At 38.4% G+C, this 20,577-nt stretch overlaps 1 protein-coding gene across 4 annotated transcripts in view; it reads left to right on the top strand.

Annotated features, from left to right (window-relative positions):
- The window catches only part of ARHGEF38 (Rho guanine nucleotide exchange factor 38), a 151,314-nt gene that overhangs the window by 58,062 nt on the left and 72,675 nt on the right, over nucleotides 1-20,577 (top strand). For all 4 annotated transcript variants that reach the window (XR_014311302.1, XM_082729173.1, XM_082729171.1 and 1 more), the window contains exon 3: nucleotides 10,424-10,547. Coding sequence is in view for 3 of the 4 variants with exons in the window: in XM_082729173.1 (XP_082585299.1) it covers nucleotides 10,424-10,547 (124 nt within the window). In the remaining variant the exon portion in view is untranslated. The remainder of the gene's footprint in view (nucleotides 1-10,423; nucleotides 10,548-20,577) is intronic.

Raw genomic sequence — 20,577 nt, 5'->3', positions numbered from 1 at the left:
CCTAGTTAGAGATGACAAGACTCACAGCTATGAAATGATAATGTGTAATGCAAAGCAATAATTGATAAGTGCAGACAATGAGTGTTATTGGAGTTCACAGAAGGGACAGATCACTTTCAGACAGATTAACTAGGCCATATTTCATGAAGAATGTGGCATTTTAGTTGAATATGCAAATTAAAAGGTTAAGTGTTTGTCAAGTGTCTATTGCATACAATGCCCTCCTCTGAGTTCTGCATGGGAAGAAATTTATGTCATAGTCCTGCCCTAGAAGAGTTTACAACCTGGTTCAAGAAAATAACTTATAAACACATAAGAAGCCAAATAACAATCAAAGATGTATTTCAAGAAATGACCACAACAGAAGGTGTTCCTGATTAGTTATGCTAATTAGTTATGCAGCAAACAATTGCTTTAGACATTAGCAGATGGAGGCACTCACTTTCCTGACCTCGTAACAACATTTGATAGAACCATTTCCTTTTCCTATATTCCAAGACTCCAGGTGCACCTGGTTTCCCCATACTATTCCAACTTTACTAAACACCAAAATAGATCAAGGCTCAGCCTGTGGCCCTCTTCCTTCTTTTGTTTACATTCACTCCGTTGAGGATCTGATCTGGTTTCATGCCTTTCAATCCCCTCTACCATGCTAATGGTTGACAAATGTTTATCTCCAGCCTAGACATTTTCCCTGAAAGCTTGCTCTGTTTATATCCAACTCCCAGTCAAATTTCTTTCTTTTTTTTTTTTTTTTAAAGATTTTATTTTTTATTTGACAGACAGAGATCACAAGTAGACAGAGAGGCAGGCAGAGAGAGAGAGAGAGGGAAGCAGGCTCCCTGCCATGCAGAAAGCCTGATGTGGGACCCGATCCCAGGACCCTGAGATCGTGACCTGAGTCGAAGGCAGCAGCTGAACCCACTGAGCCACCCAGGCACCCCCCAGTCAAATTTCTATGTGATTGTCCAAAAGGCATCTCCAATTTAACATTAGTCCAAAGCTGAGCTCTCAAATTTCCTTTTAAAATGTGTTCTCTCTGTAGTCACTCTCACCTTAGTGGATGGCAGCTTGGGCAAAAATCCCTGGTATCATCCTTGACTTTTCTTTCTCTTAAACTCTATTTTGGATCTACCAGCAAATTCTATCAGCTCTGCCTTCAAAATTTTTGCAGAATTAGACCACTTTTCACCTCCTCCATTCTATCCACTCTGATTGAAGAACCCACCAATAACTACCTAGACTATTACACCTGCCTCAAGACCCATATCTCTTTTTTCCATCCTTGTCTCAATCAAGAAGCCAATGTAATTCTTCTAAAAATATCAGTCAGATCATTTCCCTTTTCGACTCAAAATCTTCCAATGGCTTCTCATCTCATTCTGATTAAACCTAATATTCTTACAATGTCCTACAAGGTCTTATGTAAGCTCATTTCCTCTAACCCTGTCTATTCTTACATTCTGGCCATCTCTGTGTTCAGTGAACAAGCCAGGAACACTGTTGTTTCAAGCCCTTTGCTCTTGCTGTTTTCTTTGCCTTGAAAGTCCTTCCCCTAGGAAACCTCATGGCTGGCTCCTTCACCTTCATCATGCCTTCACTCAGTAAAACATTCCTTGACCACCTCCCTCTGTCTTACACTGGATTCGTTCAGAAGCAAATCCAGGTAAAAAAGCATTTTAGAACAAGTCATTTATTTGAGAGATGATCTCCTGGAACAGCAGTAAAGGACTAAGGACGTGAAACAGAGAAGAAAAAGAACACAATGTAGATATATTCAGGAAGAGATTGCTTCTGAAACCCACTGGTGCTCACATCCCATTGGGGGCTCTCGGGCACTATAAAGAACACCCCTCAGAGCTGTGACATGTGAAGGTTATTGATCCACCAATTCCTGTTAGACATTGTTTGAGGGATGCTCCTGACAGTGTTCATTCCTGACACACTGGACTTCCTTTTATGTAGACAGAGTAGGAATCTGTGGTCTAAGAAAGCCTTTTAGATAGAGAGAGTAGCAGCAGGAAGCTCTTCAGTGTATATAGGAACATTTAGGACCAAGGGGATTTCCCAGTGCTGCAACTTCTTCCAAGTTCCCTATCTCTGCTTGATTTTATCCCTATATCATTTAACCCTATTTATACACCATATATTTTACATATTTATCTCATTTACTTGTGTCCTTTGTGAGGCATGGATTTTTGTCTCTTTGCTCAGAGCTGTATCCCCAAGACCTAATACAGTGTCTGGAATATGAGCAGCAATAATTGCTTATTGATTGTTTATGAATGACATCAGGCTGTGTGAATGGTCTAGGAAGTCCTGGTGAAGGGATAGATTCTATATCAAATAAATACCAGTTAGGCAAATGGATGGTCAGGAGAGCAGTACAGGAGCCCCAAATTTGTAGGTCATCAGTTATAAGTGAGGTGCATGTGGCAAGTGTGAGGACAAGCCATTCCTTTTGATTGGAGCAGTTGGTTCTTATAAAATAAAAATAACTGGAATAAGACAAGGTAGGTCTTAGCCAGACAAAACTGTCAGGCTGAAGAATTTGGGGTCTTTTCTGTAGGCAACTTGGACGAACTGAATGTTTTAAAGGAGGAGAGTTCATCATTGTGTTACAAACCTTATTAAACTTACGTTCATGATAGACCAAAAGTAGCAAGCAAGCTGATTTGGGCAACCAGGAAAAAAGATGAGTTTAGAAGCTTTTTCAGAGGCACAAAGTAGGACCTGATATGGAGTCACCAAAAAAAAAAAAAAAAAGAAAGAAAGACTCAAAGAATGCTAGAGATAGTGGGGTGAAGCTATTGATATCTGAAGTCCAGGTGACAAAGGAGTGAACTAGTCATGACCCTGGGATTTGGAATCTGGAATTTAGTGGTTCAGTTACTACATGGAGTGCCCAAACACCTGCCCTCTCTATTTTGACAATATAGCTTAAGTGTTTATCCCATGCTTTCTTTTTAGAATTTCTAAAGGGTCATAAGATTCACTGGATCTTTAGCTCAGAAGGGCTATTCCTAGTAGTACTTTTTGTCATCTGGGCATTTCATACAAAACTCTAAGTAGGAAAGAAGAGCAAATGTGAAGACCACTGCTAACCCCAAGTAACTTCCTTCCTGCCTGTCCCTGTGTCAAGGCAGATCAGAGAAACAAAGCCAGGGACCCTTGATCAACTATTTGCTTTTATCCAAGGATATCAGTAGAAGTTGACTTTTCTATTAGTAGTCAAAAAAAGTTTGGAAGGAACTTCTCAATCCTCTTCCTCTCTCAGAGGTCTCAGGAATTTCTTAAATGGGACCACAGTCTCTGGCCTGGCCTTGTCTATCCTCTGTGGGCTCTCTTTTCCTCTTTCACAAGCTGAGTGAGATGTCTGTCTCAGAATCCCAACCTTACTTTTGCAAAGGGATTGACATCCCGAAAGAGGTCTGTCCACATTCTGTCTTCTGGCCTGGAATGTTTCTGGATAGTTATCGGCCAAGCTGGGCATTTAACTGCAAAATTAGTTAAAAGACTTGCTATCTAGCTGTGATATTGATTCAATTTGTAGTTTGACTCAATTAGCCAGTTTAGAATCTAGCTTCACAGCAGGAAATCTTACACACACAAATCAGCAGTTTTGAGAAACCTGATGAAATAATGGCTAGTTTATCCTGAAAAGCTTTGTAATCCAGAAGCCAACTGTCTGAGTAAATGCCCTAGTAATTAGATAATTATCATAGCCCTGTGGTTGCCAGGGCCTTCTGCCAACATCCTCTTTTCTACTTGCTGCAATTTCTGTCTCACAAGCTTTTCCTTCTCAATTGCCTCACTAAAAAAATAAAACAAGACCTGGTTCTTTCCTCTCAGAATGTCCCCATTGGGTTTCCACTTCTTACAGGTTTCTACACCTTTTCAGGCTTCTTCCTTTCTCCTCATACTTTTTACAGTTTTAGTGTTATAGTCTTAATATTATTTGGCCTTTAGGCTCCAAGATTAATAATGGGACAAACTAATCTAGAGAACACACCTAGTTTTCCCCATAATGCTGTGCATGGAAATGCCTTCTAGAAGGGGTGGATGGGACCAGCGTTCTGTAAGACTGAACCAGACAATGTTCAAGTTGCTTTCCTCATTATGATTTCCTCAGTATGATTTCTAATTAAGGGCCCAATATTGGACCCTATGTTGAACCTAGATTTACTGCCCAACCACATCAAATAGAAACACTGAAATCTTTTCCAGAAACAGTTTCCAGAGAAGAATTTGATTGATGGAAATCACTATGATCTGCAAAAATCTATGTTATTTATTGTCATTGCTCTTCTACAGTTGTGTGTGCGTATAACTTTAAAGCTGTGTGATTTTGATCATCAAATTAGAAGCTGAAAAATATATTTCTAAATTGAGGTCAGGACAGTAATATCTAATTGAGGTCTTTTAATCCACAGTTATTAGAAGAAAAACAATGTTTGTAGTTGCTGCTAAAATTTGTCAAGACTTGCTAAAATCCTTAAGAAATATTAATAACTTTAGCTCCATAGTTATACTTATGAAATTTATCATATGGAAACAATCATGTGTGTAAACCAGGTTTTAGCCAGGAGAGCTGCTTATAATAGTGAAAATGACATTTCTATTTAGATTTCAAAGATTTAGTGACTGGTTAAATAGACTAAAGTATTTCTACCTAATGTCGACATTAAAAATGGTGCAATTGAGGAAGATCAATGGCATTAAAAGATGTTCCTGTTACACTAAGTTTAAAAAGGCAAATTTTATTTTATTTAATTTATTTTTAAAGATTTTTTTTAAGATTTTATTTATTTATTTGACAGACAGAGATCACAAGTAGGCAGAGGCAGGCAGAGAGAGAGGGGGAAGCAGGCTCTCTGCTGAGCAGAGAGCCCGATGTGGGGCTCGATGCCAGGACCCTGAGATCATGACTTGAGCCGAAGGCAGCAGCTTAACCCACTGAGCCACCCAGGTGCCCCATGTTTGGTTTTTTTAAAGAGTTTGTTCCTAGACTTCTTTTCTTTTCTTTTTTTTTTTTTTTAATTTTATTTATTTGTTGGACAGAGATCACAGTAGGCAGAGAGGCAGGCAGAGAAAGAGGAAGGGAAGCAGGCTCCCTGCTGAGCAGAGAGCCCGACATGGGGCTTGATCCCAGGACCCTGAAATTATGACCTGAGCCAAAGACAGAGGCATTAACCCAATGAGCCACCCAGGCGCCCCCTAGACTTCTTTTCAATGTTCACTTTTAAAGGTGTCCACGATTGGAAATCTGCTGACACCTTAGACTGTTTAGTTTTCTTCCTGTGACTGGGTTTTAGCTGAGTGTCCCAGGGATCATTAAACAGAAAACAATAAACAGGAATTTCCCAAGTGTAAACTAACAAGAAATTTGCTCTCTGTCAGCAAATTTTTCAGGTACGCTAATAGCCAAACTGAGTACAACAGTTTGTCTTTGTAGATAAAAATTAAGTAGAAAGTTATAAAATATCCACTTAATGTGATATTCTTAACAAGGAAATTAGGTGACTTTTATTTTTTTTCTTCATACCACTTTTGATCTTTTACACTGTACTTGTTTTTCAGAGCCCAATAGAGTGATTACGAGGAATATTTATTGATAGCTTCCACAGAGTAAATATATCATTTGAATTATAGTGATTAGATTCCGTTTAAATGGTCAAAATTCCATTGGGTAACTAGGTATGGGCCAAGTAGTATATTAGATACGGTGGGGTATTCAAATAACTCACAAAGACAAATGTCCTGGAGGAGTTCACAGATTTGACATAGAGACAGATAAATTAATAAATATCTCTGGTATATATGGTGGGTTTCAATATCAGCATTGAGTCATACAAAGCAAGATTCATGGAAGCAAAGGAGAGGAAGGGGTTAATTTTAATCAAGAGAGCAGGAACCTTTTCTTAAGAAAAAGTGAGATTTTAGGGCTAGAAATAAAGAAAAGTGTATTAGTTTCCTATTGGTTACAGGTAACAAAATTCAAACTAGCTTAAATAAAAAGGCAATTTATTAGCTTCTGTAATAAGGATGTCTTGCTTTAGGCAAGCGAGATCAGGCTTAGCCTTCCCTCTCTCTCTATCAACTTGATCACAGTCAAACTCCACAAAGATAACTGATAAAGACAGAAACTTACATACTTGAGGCATTATAAACCAGGCCCTTCTACTTCCCAAGAACCATTCATTAAAAATCAAGGAAGATTCTCATTGGTTCTGCTTGGGAACCTGCCCATCCTGAGCCAATGCCTGTGGCCAGCTAGGTCATATGCCTACCCTGTAGGGAACAGGGAAGGGGAGCAGAGCATCATGACTGACAATTCCACCAAATTAGGTAGAGTTGGGGAGCTGTGGCTTCCCCCAAAAAAGCATCAGAAAGGACAGAGAGATGGTCAAAACTATTGGATGAACACTGTCACTACCATCTTCATTTCAGACAGGTAGAACGTTGCAAGGTTTCATGAGGGCAAAGCCTTTGTGAGCACAAGAGCTCAGGCCAGGAAATAAATGCAGGAAAATGCAAGGAATGTTTTGAACACAGTGGGTGTAAGTTGCTTGTGGGGTACAAAGTAATTCTACCCCAGTGATTATAGTCTCTGAATTGATGAAATGTTGTAAGTCTGCTTTCCTTTACTTAGATATTTATACCTGGGGAGTTTTGCATGCACACAACTATAAATTCAACATTAATAAAGTATAATGAGAACTTGCCATTTGAAGTATATCTTGTGATGAATATGTTTGTGAAGCAAAGTATTAAGTTGCCACCAGAAACACTAATCTTTAATTTTTCTGTTTTGTACATTTGAATTATTATACATTGACTTTGCTTAGGATAATGTATATTTAGACTAAATCTTTTTTCCAAAAAATAAAATTTTAATCCATTTAAAATATAACTCAGCTTAAGCTTTTAGAGCATTGCCTATTTCTAGTGAATGATTAATAAATAAATATAAATGCTTCTTTGAATTTATATCAATAATTATAAAGCCATCTACTAGTTTTAAAAGCCTATTTAGATCAGACATTTGTTTGTTCCTGGCAAAGCAGTGACTGAATGTGAATTTATTTTATGATTCACAGAATCCCCATAGGCCCAATGTGATACAGGCCAATTGATGTTTTAATCCTTTCTGTCCTTCAAAAAGAAATGAAATTAAATGCTATATTTTTGTTACTTAGTGTTTGCCACATTGAGCTAAGATTATAGATAGAATATAGAATTAAATCCTTGAAAAATGAATTTAAAATCTAAGATATGAAGGATTCTGACCTTGAGAAAGAAATTGTAGAAGTGACAACTTAGTGGAAAACTCAGGAACAAGCCAAAAATCCAGAGATGGCAAAACATTCCATAAGTATTTGCTGGTAATGGACTAAAGTATAGGATTAAAGGGTCAATTTCTAGACCCAACTCTGTTCTGACTTCTTTATTTTGAGCATGGCACCTCTCTTCACATGAATTTTCTTATATTCAAACTCATTCATATCTTACAGAGAAGCTGTAATGACATGTGAAATAATAAATACAAAGGATTTAAACTTTTCAGAATAAAGTTTTCATAAAAAATTAAATAACAACAAGGTACACTGTATCAATTACATCTGATCTTTTATCATATAAAGCAAGCAAACTGGGAATGAAATTTTTATGTTAGAAGGATTCATTTCAAAATATGATTTTAAGAAAAATTCAGTTAGCACATCTAAAATGAACTGATCTGGAGCCACCTGGATGGCTCAGTCAGTTGAGCGTCCAGCTTTTGGTTTCTGCTCAGGCTGTGATCTCCAGGCCATGAGATCAGGTCCCATGTCAGACTCTATGCTCAGCATGGAGTCTTCTTAAGACTCTCTCTCACTGAGCACCTGGGTGGCTCAGTAGGTTAAGCCTCTGCCTTCGGCTCAGATCACAGGGTCCTGGGATAAAGCCCTGCATTGTACTCCCGGTTGGGCAGCTAGCCTTGTTCTCTCCCTCCCTCTAGCCCCCTCATGTTCTTTCTCTCAAATAGATCAGTAAAATCTTAAAAAAAAAAAAAAAAAAAAAAAAAGACTCCCCCTCTGTTCCTCTTCCCAAAACCTGATTCATATACAATTTTTGGAAAACATATTTTGCGCTATGCAAATTTATCCCATTGCTATTTAATTAATACTCAATGCTCAGTACTCAAAGCCATTCCTTAGAATAAATAATGTGTTAAATCAGTGGTACCCAGAAATATATGACATCTTTAGCTATTTAAAATTATCATTTAACAAAAAGAGTCATGTAACTATTATCTGCCCTTTGGATATTCTGTATAATATTAAATACATTTTGTAAAATAGAAACTGAAAGTCTTGAGTAGCTATAGATTTCAGGCAAAAGAATCATATATGCCCTATCCAATTAGAATAACTACTTAAAGGAACATTTCATGAGATACTTAGATACCTCAAGAGCTAATAATGATTGCAATGTAATGATACAGTATGGAGATTCAGATTATTTTAGAAGACATAAAATCTTTTTTAAATTTAAAATTTCAAATATACAATTAAATAATACTTAAAGTATTGAAATAAATCCATTACATAGAACCATGTGGAATTTGATTACAAATGAGGCTGGGGATGGAAGTTTTCTTGAGGACAAGACTGATGATAGGAAGGTAAGGAATTTCCCATGCTGCTTGGAAGGAATGTGGATATCTAGATCATTTTGCATAAGAAATAATTGACATAGTCACCAAATTTTTTAAAAGGTGGAATGTGAAACAATGCTTCAAGTTTAATAACAGAATATCCTTATCAGAATAATATCTCTGCCTGGTATGGGGCACAACAGCTAAGTCAAAATCAAAAAATGATGGGATAAAAAGATGAGCAACCTGCCTCCTTCCTCCCCTCCCCTTCACTCACCACAGACTTAGCTCACCCAAAGAGACAGATGTTGAGAGTATGAAGATGAAGCTACAGTGTTCACTTTTGTCTCCAGAATTCCTCCACATCTACCTCTTCCCTTATGTCCCTTGTTCCCAATTCCCCTTCATTTCTTGGACTACTTTTTTGATCCTTAGCTGAACCCCCTGTCCCTCTCACCCCTAAAATACTGACCTGATTTGGAACAGGCAATTCTGCTTTCCACCTGTGAAGCTCTTCCATGACTTGAGTATTGATGACGTGATTATGTACCTATGACCCCACCTGCAGTAAACCATGGAGAAAGTCACCACTCCTATTCCCTGTGGTAGCCCAGTGGAGCCTGTACCAATCTGTTCATAAGCCAACTAGACACTATTTGATTATGAAAGGAGATTATACTTAAACTAGAGAAAGATTTAGAGTAAGATCCAGCAAAATCAGGGCACATACCTCATCAAATTCTATTTAGATAGTTTAGGATGGTTGGTCATCCCTCTACTAATCATCCAATGCCTAAGACAGAGCTGGGTTTCTATTACAATTCTTGATACATAGAAGGACCTCAGGAAATAGTTAATGAGGGAGAGATGGATGAATAAATAAAATATCATAAGCACCAGATCTGAGATCCAGGAATACTATACTGGTTTTTGAGTGTGCGCATGAAGTTACAAAATCTGATGAATCTTTAATTAGTAGAACATGTTTGGTGAAATTTCCATTCACATTTCTTTTAAGAAAAAAGCAGGAAGCAACTCAGCACATCTACTTGTCATCACTTTTAGAACATCTGTGGTTTTAAACAGCTTTGAAAATAGTTACTTGCCTAGAGTAAGGTCTGACTTCTGCTGTATAAGCATTAAAGTGTTCTAAATTCATACACACTAGTACATACCCTCATAGATGGCAGTTAATAAAAGTACTGAATAGGTGGCTTAAATCTTCTTCATGCTCTGGTGGTGTTTTTTCTTTTGTTTTGTTTTGTTTGTTTGTTTGTTTGTTTGTTTAAGTGGCACAGCCTATCTTTTTTTTTTTAAGATTTTATTTATTCATTTGACAGAAATCACAAGTAGGCAGAGAGGCAGGCCAAGAGAGAGGAAGGGAAGCAGGCTCCCCACTGAGCAGAGAGTCAGATGCGGGGCTCAATCCCAGGACCCTGGGACCATGATCTGAGCGGAAGGCAGAGGCTTTAATCCACTGAGCCACCCAGGTGCCCCCATGCTCTGGTTTTATAGGAATATGTATATGTATATTTGGGTCATTAAAACTTGGTCAAAATAAAGAAAAAGCAGAGGGAACAGATGCAACCCCCCCACACACACACTTTATTTGCATGAAAAACTGCACATTTACTCTAGAAATCCCAAATAAAAATGTTTACAGGAACGGTGGATGGAAGCAGTACGGTTTGGCATTTAAAATGCTTACTGTTTAGTGGGAGAAAACATCCTAAATACAGTGCGTTTCTCTCCATCAGCTGGTGCTCACTATTTGTGTTTCTTCAGATTGATCGGCTGGACGTGGATAGCTTGTTTAGCAACATTGAATCAGTGCATCAGATATCGGCCAAACTGCTGTCATTGCTGGAAGAGGCCACAACAGACGTGGAACCAGCCATGCAAGTAATCGGTATGTTTACTCTCTTCTCGAGTTCTACAGTACAACAGGAAATAATATTTTAATAACCTCCCTTTGCTTTGGTTTTATGTTTCTGACTCACCAAGCTTCCCAGGAGATGTATAAATGCTAAACCCATCTTCAGGCTCATTGTAATTACACAAACTCTGTATTTGTCTTCAAATGGGTTTCTATCCATTTGCTGAGGTCCCACAGTAGCACTAAAGCATACAATTTGCTTTTTAATTTTCAATCTTTCAACCTCCTTGCCTTCCAGATGTTCTCTCATTTTGTTTTATGGCTAATGCTTACTCAATCCTTAAAGAATTAAACATTTAAATACTTTCATAGCTTTACCGATTTTAGTCCTTTTTCCTCTATATTACTTGCTTTCTAAATATATTTTTGCTCTCAATCACAGGATTAATTTCTTACTCTGGTGAGATTTTGGAAAAAAATACAAAGATACCATTGAGGAAGCATTGAGCCAAATTTGTATCCCCTCCATGTCTTGGAAATTGCAAAGGGAATACCATATTATAAGCTTTTTGAAGGCAGTTAGTTACCACATCGGAGATATCATATATATAGTGCCACAGAGGCTAAGACATCTTTAAACATTTTTGGTTATTTTCCTATTTCAGATATAACATGCAGTGTATGTTCCCTACAAAAATATTAAAAACAAATCAGGAGTACAACAGTAACATATCTCTTCAATGCCACCATCTTCCTGATAAGTAACCACCGTTATCAGTTTGATGTGGATCCTTTCTTTGAGACTTATATAGACACAAACACACTCACACCTTATGTCTTTACTCATTGTGGTTTTAATTGTTAAAGAAAATCAGAATTTTAAAAATGAAATTGATCTTATTTAGTTTTTATGGGAGACCCAAAGTTTAATAACCCAGATTGATATTAGGTGAACCACCCTATTTGTAGTGTTTTATAGACCCAAAGGTCAGCTCACTCAAAAAGATTCTCTGACAGACAGGTTTAAATTTAACCATTACTTGTGACTGAATGTCCCTATTCTGTACTAAATGTTTGTGTTCCCCAAAAATTCATATGTTGGAGCCCTAACAGTGGGCTTACACCTAAATACCTCAGTGTAATGGTATTTGGGGATGAGGCTTTTGGGAGGTAATTTTGGTTTAGATGAAGTCATGAGGCAAGGAGAGGGTCCCCACAATGGGCTTAGCATAAGGAAAGAAAGAGAGACCAGAGCTCCCTCTCTCCCTCTTCACCATGTGAGGACACAACAAGAGGGTAACTATCTGTAAGCCCGGAAGGAGGTCCTTACTAGGAACTGAAGCAGCTGGCACCTTAATCTTGGATTTCTGAGACTCCAGAACTGTGAGAAATGTCTATTGTTTAAAGCCTTCATCTCCCCAATCTATGGTATTTTGTTATGGCAACCTGAGCTAACATAGTTTCTAATATGCTGTAAATGTATTTTCTGAAGGAAGGACTCTGTTCATTATTACTTTAGTGTGGATTGATTGGCCATTCATTTATTAATTCACTCAATGAATAGTTATTAAGTAGCAGTGTATATAAAGCATTGTTGGGTATCAAAAGATGAAAGAGATCATCTCTGTCCTCCAAAAGTTTGCCATTGAAAAGCTCCGTGAGTTGAAGTTATTTGGGTAATACACAATCAGACTATTTTCTACACTACTGCAGAACTTCAGAGGATAAGAAGACTATTTCTAGATGGGGAATCACAGAAGGATCCTTGAAGATGTTACTTGGGCTTGGAGTTACAGTCTAGATTTCAACAAGTGGGGTCCAGGTCTGGACCAGGTCTGGAAGACTAAGCAGAAGCAACAGCATAAACAAAAGCATGGACAGCAAATGCCAAAAGCCAAGCATGTTTAGGAAATGGCGAGAGATCAAGCCAAGCAAGAGTGAAGGATGAATCTGAAGCAAAAGTGAATCAGAAATGAATCTTAGGAGCACCTGGATGGCTCAGTTGGTTAAGCCTCTGGCTCTTGGTTTCAACACAGTTCATGATCTCATGGATGGTGAGATCAAGCCCCACTGCCTCTGTGCTCAGTGGGGAGTCTGCTTGAAGATTCTCTCCCTCTACCCCTCCTCCTATTTGCACATATGAGCGCACGCTCTCTCTCTAAATAAGTCTTTAGAAAGGAAAAGAAATTAATCTGCAAGTGCAGAATAGAGACAGACTACACTTGGAATCAAATTTGGAATTTACTCTGCAGGTACTGAGGAAAAATTGAAAGATTTTTCAGCAAGGGTGTGATGAGACATACGAGTTTCTGGAGAAAGAACATGATGGTAAGTAGGAAGAGAATGGCATGAAGGAAAAAATGAGTCCTAGACTAGTAAATATGTTGTTATAAATAATGTGCAGGCGTGTGGTAGCAAGCATCTAGGCTATGGAGGATAAAATGAGAATAAAAAAGGGGGGTCAGATTCAAGAGAAATGTCGAATGAAGCATAAACAAGATTTAGGGGTTGGTTACCTGTGCTAAAGTCAAAGGCAATTCCAGCTTTAAGGAGGCAAGTGTCCTAATTTACCTAGAAATCCTGGTTTTAGCCAATTGTTCTAGCATTTGTCCTGGAATGTCTCCTTTTTAAGGAGGATCATGACTAATCATTGTACTACAAGAGATTTGGTGAGACCTCTACATTGTACTCCATTTCTAACTGGTCTCTTCTAATAGAATATAAGAGGCAGGTATATGTGACAGAGTTCTTTCTGTAACACACAGTAAACTCTGAAAGACAGCCCATCCCTCCTTTCCCAACCTTTTGAAGTACAGCACGCATTGCACTCGCTGATAAAAAGATGACATTTGGACGTGAAACTTAACTAAGTGCTTCCTGTTCTGGCGGTGCTGGGAGATGTGTCTGAGGCTACAGATTCTGCTCTCCACTGGGGATAGCAGGACTATGTCCAGGCCCATGATGGGTGGCCCATGCCAAGACCTGTGAGAGGCACGAAGCCCCCAGGATACTAGTCAGTGGGTTTTAGTAGGACCTATAGGGAATTAAAGATTAGATGTAAGCGAAATTCCTGTGAGAGGTAGAAGCTTTGCAGTCCTGCTACAGAGTATCTAGATGCCGTTGTTACAAGTTTGGTAATTTATCTTATGATATAAATCCCTAACTTTTTAATGATCTGGTTATGCTAACTGGTTATGCTTACTTAATGATCTGGTTATATTTTGCAATAAGCCCTTTCAGAAGCAAGGGTTTCATCTATGCATGTTTAATAAAAATTAAGTGTTGATTTTCTGTTGTTGAAGAAAGTTGATGATGAGCATTTAACACACAGAACACTCGCTATCCACCATGGAGTTCTTTTTTTTTTTTTTAATATTTTATTTATTGACAGAGAGAGAGAGATCACAAGTGGGCAGAGAGGCAAGCAGAGAGAGAGAGGAGGAAGCAGGCTCTCCGCTGAGAAGAGAGCCCGATGCGGGGCTTGATCCCAGGACCCTGAGATCATGACCTGAGCTGAAGGCAGAGGCTCAACCCACTGAGCCACCCAGGCGCCCCACACCATGGAGTTCTTAATACTATCACTGACCGTAAGAAAATCAGAAGACAGAAATCTGCGGAAGCAGCAGCAATATCTACATCAGAAGTTAGTCATTGCTTTATAAAGACTGTGCCCATTGTTTTCAAACCTTGGCATTTGGCATTCGCGGACCAGCTTCTGTTCGGCCTGCTCCCTTCCCTTGGAACCTTCTTCCCAAACTTCTTCCCACTTGTGGAACTCTTACTTATGATTTTAAGCCCAGGGGCATGTGGTTTCACACTTGCAGCTGCAGAAGTGGGTGACATTGAGCACTTCATGCAGCATGGTCAAAGGACAGTTATCCTAAATTGATTGTTCTCACTTTTAGTTCTGAGTGCCCCTGGACCCATGAGAAATGTAAAGCAATGGTTATTAATGAGTTGATACCAATGGCAGGAGAGTTTACCAATAGTCAAATTATGACAGTGTTAAACAGTGTGAGCAGGTAAATTAAATTTAAAAATCAATTAATTCCTATAATGATAAAAAAAATTTTTAACCAGGGGCACCTAGATGGTAGAGTTGGTTTAACATCTGACTCTTGGTTTCAGCTCAGGTCATCATCTCAGGGTCTTGGGATCCAACCTGCATCAGGCTCCATGCTCAGTGTGGAACCTGCTAAAGTTCCTCTCTCTCTCTCTCTCTCTCTCTGCCTCTTCCCTCACTTTCTCTCTCTCTCTAAAATAAATGAATGAATACATATTTTTTTTTAAAAGTTCAACCAGTTCACAGAACACAAGACAATTTTTGGAAGTTTATTGTTTCCAAGGTGAATTTTGTGAATTGTGAATGCTATTCTTACTTTAAAAATTAAGCTTGTGAACGCAAATGGAAATATGAACACATATTTTGGGGGAGCACAACATCTCAGTAAACTAGTATTTTTATTAAAGTAAGAAATCTTGGGGCTTCTGGGTGGCTCAGTCAGTTCAGCGTCTGCCTTCAGCTTGGGTCATGATCCCAGGGTTCTGGGATCAAATCCCACATGGGGCTCCCTACTCAGCGGGGAGCCTGCTTCTCCCTCTCCCTCTGCCTGCCACTCTGCTTACTTGTGCTCTCTATCTGTCTGTCAAATAAATAAATAAAATCTTTAAAAATATATATAAAAATAAAGACAAGAAATCTATGGAACAGAAATTGAGATTGTGCTGATTATGTACTAAAGCTGTGATATTCTATTAGTTGAAATGGTAACTATAGTCAAAATTCACACAGCTTTATACATACAAAGTTAGAGTAAACTAAATACAATATCTGGAGGATAAAGTTGATATTAATTTAAAAAACAATCTTATGCATGATGGTAATATTTTCTTTGTTGCTGGTCAGTAATCAACTTTAAGAAATTGACATTTACTCAAAATTAATGAGAAGTCTTTAGTTAAAGTATTCAACAAAGAAAGAGGAAAAAGAACTACTTCAGCATTTTAATTTTTACAATTGTAATTACTGAAAAAGAAATTGCAAATAGGAAGACACTGAAATTTATCACTAATATAACCAGGAGTTAGTTTTTTTTAAAAAATGGGTTTATATGGTACAGAAGATTTAATTTTAAAATTCTATAATAACATTTTGTAAAACTTGACATATAGAAAGAAGTTTTGATGGAGTTCCTATTAAATAGAATAAAATAATATTCTGTACCAGATTTTATAATATCTACATTTGGAAAAATATTCAAAAATCATAAATAGAAACAATTTATTTGGTGAGTTTATTTTGTAAAAATAAAGAAAAAGAATTCAAATGGAGGCTAAAAGCTAGTACTTGTGAAAATATTTCAGCTCAAATATCTACATATTTCAATATAGAGAGATCTACAATCTCTCTATACTTAATATTTTTCGTTTAGCAAAATAATATTTTTTGTTTAGCAAAATTTTTTTGAGTGTGTCAGGTGCCTCTATGCTTATAGAAGAGTTTTTCTTAATTAAAAATATTATGGCTTACATATTTGAGCAACAACATACATAATTCTACCCATGAGATAAAATAGAGTTCATAGTGATATAAATAAGTGAGAAAGGAAAATCTTCCTGATAGTACATTTCAATGAATAAATATAGAAGGAAGAGGAGAATAGAAAATCACCATTAAACAAACACTGAAGTTATAATTGTTGCAGCCAAAACCACCGTTCAGTGTTTGATTTAGTGGATAAAGTTTGAGGAGAATTTCATAGTTTCAAAGTATCTCCTATCTGACTATTAAAAGCAAAGACAGTAGATTTTTAGTGAGAAACCAGAGACCACCTTAACCAAATGACCAAGGTCAACAGTACCAAGGAATAACACACATTCCCATCATAGACAAGTGAGGAGAACACAGTACCATCTCTGTAGTACTTTTGCCCAAAATGCATGTGATCATGTCGAATCATGAGAAAAAATTAGACATGAACAAACTCAAATGAGGGACAGTTGACAAAATAATGGGTCGATGCTCTTCCAAAATATCAAGGTCATTAAAGATAAAATAAGACTGAGGAATCTCATCGTTGTTGTTTTTTTTTTTTAAAGATTTTATTTATTAATTTGACAGAGAGAAATCACAAGTAGACGGAGAGGCAGCCAGAGAGAGAGAGAGGGAAGCAGGCTCTCTGCCGAGGAGAGAGCCCGATGCGGGACTCGATCCCAGGACTCTGAGATCATGACCTGAGCCGAAGGCAGCGGCTTAACCCACTGAGCCACCCAGGCGCCCCGAATCTCAGCGTTTTAAGACTGTGGAAGTAACAAAAAAATGTGTATGGTCAAAATATGTAACAAAAAATGTGACCAAAAAAATGTGAATGGAAGCCTGGATAGATTCTAGAACAGTTAAAGAATGTAGTGTTGAAATTCAAATATAGTGTTTAGTTTAGTTATTAGTACAAAAGCACACTTCATTTTTTTTTTTTTCTGACCATTTTACTGGTTATACAAGATGTTAAGCTGTTTGAAGGCTATCTGGAAACTACCCCCACTAGTTTTGCAATTTTCTGTTAAGTATACAATTACTTCAAAATAAAAATATTATGGTTTACAGAGAAAAGTCATTCGAATGTGTTCACAGTTTTTGCATTTACCAATCATGAGTTGCAACTTTGAGGGAGATGATAGAAAAATAGATAAGGAAATGAAAACAGTAAGACCAACTGAAAACAGTTGGAGTCATATTTTAATTTCCATACATGACATATGGGCTAGCCTCATGGCTTGGTTTGACCAATAAAATGTGGCAAAATGATGTTCTACAACAGCCTTGTGACATCCACTCTCTGCTCAGGGAAAGAGAAGGCTCAAACTACCCAATTACTTCAAACAACATGGTCAAGGCCTTGAGCATGGAAGTATGGTCTCCTCAGCCAGGTGGCCTCTGGTTATAGATTGCAAACAAATGTATAAAGCCTGCCAGCCACACCCAGAGACAAGCCATCTCAGCTGAACCTTGTTCAAATTGTCAATTCAGAGAATTGTAAATAAACAGTGTTGTTTTAAGCCTTTAAGTTTTGGGGTGATTTTTTTTTTCTCAAGCAATAGCTAACTAATACAGATTCACAGAGAGAGATTGATTTAACTTAGATGATGAAAAACTTGATATAGAAAATGGATTTTGAGCTTGGACTTGATAGATTTAGAAAGGTGGAGATTGAAGCAAATGGCTTATTTTTTTTTTCGGATTTATTTATTTATTTTAGAAAGAGAGAGCATGGGTGGGATGGGCGCCCAGAGAAGGAGAGAGAATCTTTTTTTTTTTTTTTAAGATTTTTTCTTTATTTATCTGACAGAGATCACAAGTAGGCAGAGAGGCAGGCAGAGAGAGAGGAGGAAGCAGGCTACCTGCAGAGCAGAAAGCCCAATGTGGGGCTCGATCCCAGGACCCTGGGATCATGACCTGAGCCGAAGGCAGAGGCTTAACCCACTGAGCCACCCAGGTGCCCCAGGAGAGAGAATCTTAAGCTGACTCTGCACTGAGCAGGGAGCTCAACACGGGGCAATGTATCTCACAGGGCTCCATCTCATGACCCTGAGATCATGACCTGAGCAGAAACAGGCACTTAACCAACTGTACCACCCAGGCACCCCATAGCAGATGACTTTCTGAATGACAAATGGCATAGAGGCCCCAAGGTAGCAGAGTACAGGAAATTCTCATTAAGGAGTGCAGTCTGATATGGCTGGAGCATAGTGCCAAGGAGACCTCCATGACCCAAACACAGTAGCCGTATCAGTGCAAAGTTCACTGGCAATTTCTACCCTTACCTCCACTCCCAGCCATTTCTATCACTAAATCTTTCACCAAAGCTCTTCCATTTCACTGGATAACCTGATTTTGGTGGGGCATTTCCTAAATCATGTTACCACAAAATGAAAAGCACAGGTGTCCCTTTCTCTGTCCTTAGATGGCACAAATGAGAGGTTGTGATTCACAGCTCTAGTGCCAGAGGGAAACTTTCCTACCTGGATAAACCAGGAGCAGGATTTTACTCAATAATAACCTTGGGGTTTGGATGAGGTTCAAGTTTAAGCACAGAGGCATATGTTTGTAGATATGAGAGCTCTGGGGAATTGTCTGGACTATCATGCCAAGATAGAAACTGGATTTTAAAATCTTGACTACAGCAGCCTGTCAAATAGGAAATGGGCTCTAAATCTTTAGAAAATGGGAATATGAGAGGTGGCTCTTGTTCCCACTTAAACTGAAGATTACTCTGTAACAATTTAAGAAAAGGGTGAGCAAAGACAAAACAGATAAAATGCTGGTGTGGGGTTTAAGAACACGAGGGCTTTGATATCAGTTCGATGTTGGTTTACATCCTGGCTCATCCAATAACTAGAGGTTTCATCTCAGGCAAGTCACAAAATCTCACTGAACTTCAGTTTCTCATGTGGAAATTTGAGTTAGTAATACTCACCCTATGGAGTATTTGGGAAGATTAAGTAAAACCCCATATAAATAACGATGGCCCAGTGCCTATTCTTTTTTTTTTTTTTAAGATTTTATTTATTTATTTTAAAGAGAGAGAGAGAGATCACAAGGAGACAGAGAGGCAGGCAGAGAGAGAAGGGGAAGCAGGCTCCCCGCTGAGCAGAGAGCTTGATCCCGGGACTCTGAGATCATGACCTGAGCCAAAGGCAGCGGCTTAACCCACTGAGCCACCCAGGCGCCCCCCCCAGTGCCTATTCTTAATAAACATCCAATACATGGAATTACTAATTTATTAGCCTGAGAATATTTAATTTACCCACCTATTTACAAAACTTGACTTCTTATGAATATAACCATGGAATGAAATGTGATTTTCTTTTCCCCAGAGGTCTTGATCATGTTTTTCAAACAATCAGATTCACTGAATGTGTGTAGCTCCTAGATGCTCCCAATATCTATGCATTTTGGTGATTCATAGACTTAATAAGCCAATGAATTTTTTTCTATAAAGCATGACTGTACATATCAAGTATCATTTCCACATTCAATAGCATGAACAGCAATGAACAACAATGCAACAGACACTTTCCAAAGATGGCCCTCCACAGACCACGCCCCCTGGTATTCACCCTGCTGTGCAGTCTAGTGCCATATTGACTCTGGACTGGCCCTGAGACTCACTGACTCCTACAATGCAGTGGAAGTGATGCTGTGTCAGAGCCTGGGGGCCTCAGCCTTTATAAGCCTAGAAGTTTCTACCTTAGCGATCTGAGGAACTTGCATTTAAGAAGTCCATCTACCCTGCTGGAAATATCACATGGAGCAGTCAGATGAAAAGAGGTTAGACCTGAGACTATGTAAGAAAGTGGCCCAGCTGTCCCAGCATCCCAGCTGAGGCCAGCTTCCTGCTGTCCCTGCCAAGGCACCAGCTTTGTGAATGAGCCATCTTGGACCATCCAGTCTGTTCAGCCCTGGGCTGACTGCAGCCCCAGCAGGCATTGAAGGGAGCAGAGGAACCACATGGCTGATTCCAGCCAACTCACAGAATTGTGAAAGAAAATTAAAACAGTTGTTTTAAGGTACTAAGTTTTGAGGTGGTCTGTCACATAGACAGATACTCCAGAGGGAGCTTATAATTTCTTATCTACATTTGCAACAACACTGTAATGTTTCAAAGCATTCAAAAAAAAAAAAAAAAAAAAAGAAAAGAAAAGAAAAAGAAAGAAAGAAAGAAAAAGAAAAGAAAAAAAGACAGAGTTATGACTAGGTTTGGATCTACCTTAGGTGCTTAGCTTCTGCACACGGTATGGAGAACCAGAGCTGAAAGAAGTTTGTGGTAAAGGAACTGTAATTTCTCATTTGCCTTTTCCTGAGGGCGAGTTTATCCTTTGAGAGAAAGACAATTTAGAGCTTTCTGTTCTTTGAAGGTGTAGTGGTGATGCACTGTTGTTCTGTGGCAGTACTTTGTTCTCCTAAAGCAGTGTCTCTTGTATGTCCCTGAAGCAGGAATCTGTGCCTTTAGCAGTGATTTTGTAAGAAGGTCTTTAGTCACTGATAATTCATGTCCTGTTGCCA

Source organism: Mustela nivalis, assembly GCF_964662115.1.
Source record: "Mustela nivalis genome assembly, chromosome: 4".
In the NCBI taxonomy this organism is placed as follows: domain Eukaryota; kingdom Metazoa; phylum Chordata; class Mammalia; order Carnivora; family Mustelidae; genus Mustela; species Mustela nivalis.
The sequence above is the reverse complement of the archived record's forward strand: the minus strand, read 5'-3'. Positions and strand labels throughout refer to the sequence as shown.